This window comes from Perkinsus marinus, assembly GCF_000006405.1.
Source record: "Perkinsus marinus ATCC 50983 genomic scaffold scf_1104296957500, whole genome shotgun sequence".
Classification (NCBI taxonomy): domain Eukaryota; phylum Perkinsozoa; order Perkinsida; family Perkinsidae; genus Perkinsus; species Perkinsus marinus.
The window spans coordinates 1-1477 of NW_003207114.1; the positions used below are offsets into that span (position 1 = coordinate 1).

General features: G+C 49.8%; 1 protein-coding gene across 1 annotated transcript; it reads left to right on the plus strand.

The window, feature by feature from the left end:
• Window positions 1-2: 2 nt before the first annotated feature.
• Pmar_PMAR016691 (conserved hypothetical protein) lies at window positions 3-1311 on the plus strand (the record flags this gene model as incomplete). Its single annotated transcript, XM_002774756.1, has 5 exons — window positions 3-457; window positions 508-592; window positions 639-783; window positions 838-1167; window positions 1208-1311. The coding sequence occupies 5 exons, from the start codon at window positions 3-5 to the stop codon at window positions 1309-1311; spliced, it is 1119 nt and encodes a 372-aa protein (XP_002774802.1).
• Between the last annotated feature and the right edge of the window lie 166 nt (window positions 1312-1477).

A 1477-nucleotide genomic window follows, 5' to 3' on the forward strand; every position in this document is an offset into this window, starting at 1 on the left:
TGATGGACCATCTCTATTATCGCGCCGAGAATCTCAACAAGCTCGTTATCAAGAAGATTGGAGAAAATCTGAAGGACGGCGAGAAATTGCTCTCTTGCAATCTTGCTAATTCCCTAACGGAGACTGCCAGTGCTGAGTGGGAGCGTCTGTCGCAGCTGGAGGAAGGAAGCTCGGTTGCTTTGGTGGGCAGTCTGGCCGCGTGTGTCTACAACTTCAACGGTCCGATGGCTACTAGTATGAAGGTCATCGCTCTACTACGTCAAATCTTTCACTATGCCAATAACGATCGGTTGAAGGAGGCGAGGAGGCTTATTACAGTCTCCAACGTGCATGAGAGAGTTCCTCCTTCGCTGAGTGGTGCTGGAGCTGATGTGAATACCCAGGTCTTGTACAACAGGGCGTTGGCTGCTATTGGTATGGCGCATTTCCGAGCCGGAAATGTAGCGCAAGCTCACAAGTAGGGGAGTGTGATGAAAAATGCAGGGTGTGGGATTCGAACCTGTGCAGGTATCTTTATGAGCTATGTGGTCAGAATCGTTGTCGAGAGCTCTTGGCTCAAGGATACAGTCGAGTGTCAACTATGCGTGGAGAGGTGAGGCTGGGTAATTTCGTGGCGCAGTGACGGAGTTCTTGATCAGGAGAAGACTCCTGAGCAGGAGAAGGCTGAGAGGCGCCGTCGTCTTCCCTACCATATGCATATGAACCTCGAGCTCGTCGAGACCGCCCACATGATCTGCGGCGTATTGCTGGAGGTCACTCAAATGGCATATCACCGTGCTACTGGTAGGATGGTCGCGGGTTCGAATCCCAGCGAGGACACAATTATTTTTTCGTCAGGTGCGAACAGCCCCCTTGTGAACAGAGTCGTCCGTCGATCTCTCGAGTTGATGGACCGTCAAACCTTCCTTGGTCCTCCCGAATCTGGTCGCGACTCGGTCCTCTTTGCTGGCAAGGCCGCGCTGTCTGCAGACGTCGACCGTGCGGTGACTTTGATAAAGTCGTTGAAGATCTGGGATCAACTTCCTGCTACTGTGCTGCCTCTTATTGAGGAGGGCATGAGGGAGACGTGCCTGCAAGTGGCCTTGTATAGGAGTATGCTCACTCACACGTCGGTCGATTCGCAGCAGCTATCGCAGCACTATAAGGTTGACCATAGCACTGTCAATGGTAAGCTATTGGTACTGTGTTGGACTATAGTGTTTTTCAGCTATGATTCGACAACTGATTTTCCGAGGAGAGTACCCTGCGCAGTTTGTCGCGGAAGGTGAACTTGGCGATGCTACTGAGGATAAGATGCTCTATACCAAGTAAGAGTTGTGAGGAATTATTTCTTTCCACATGAACAGAAAAATATTCATTACTATGTTTATGAATAGATATTGGAGTTTCACCCGTTTTTTGCGAAGTGGCGTAAAACTCGGTGAAAAACGCGATATTCGCGGTGATATGCACTAGTCGTGGAATATGTTTTTCACTA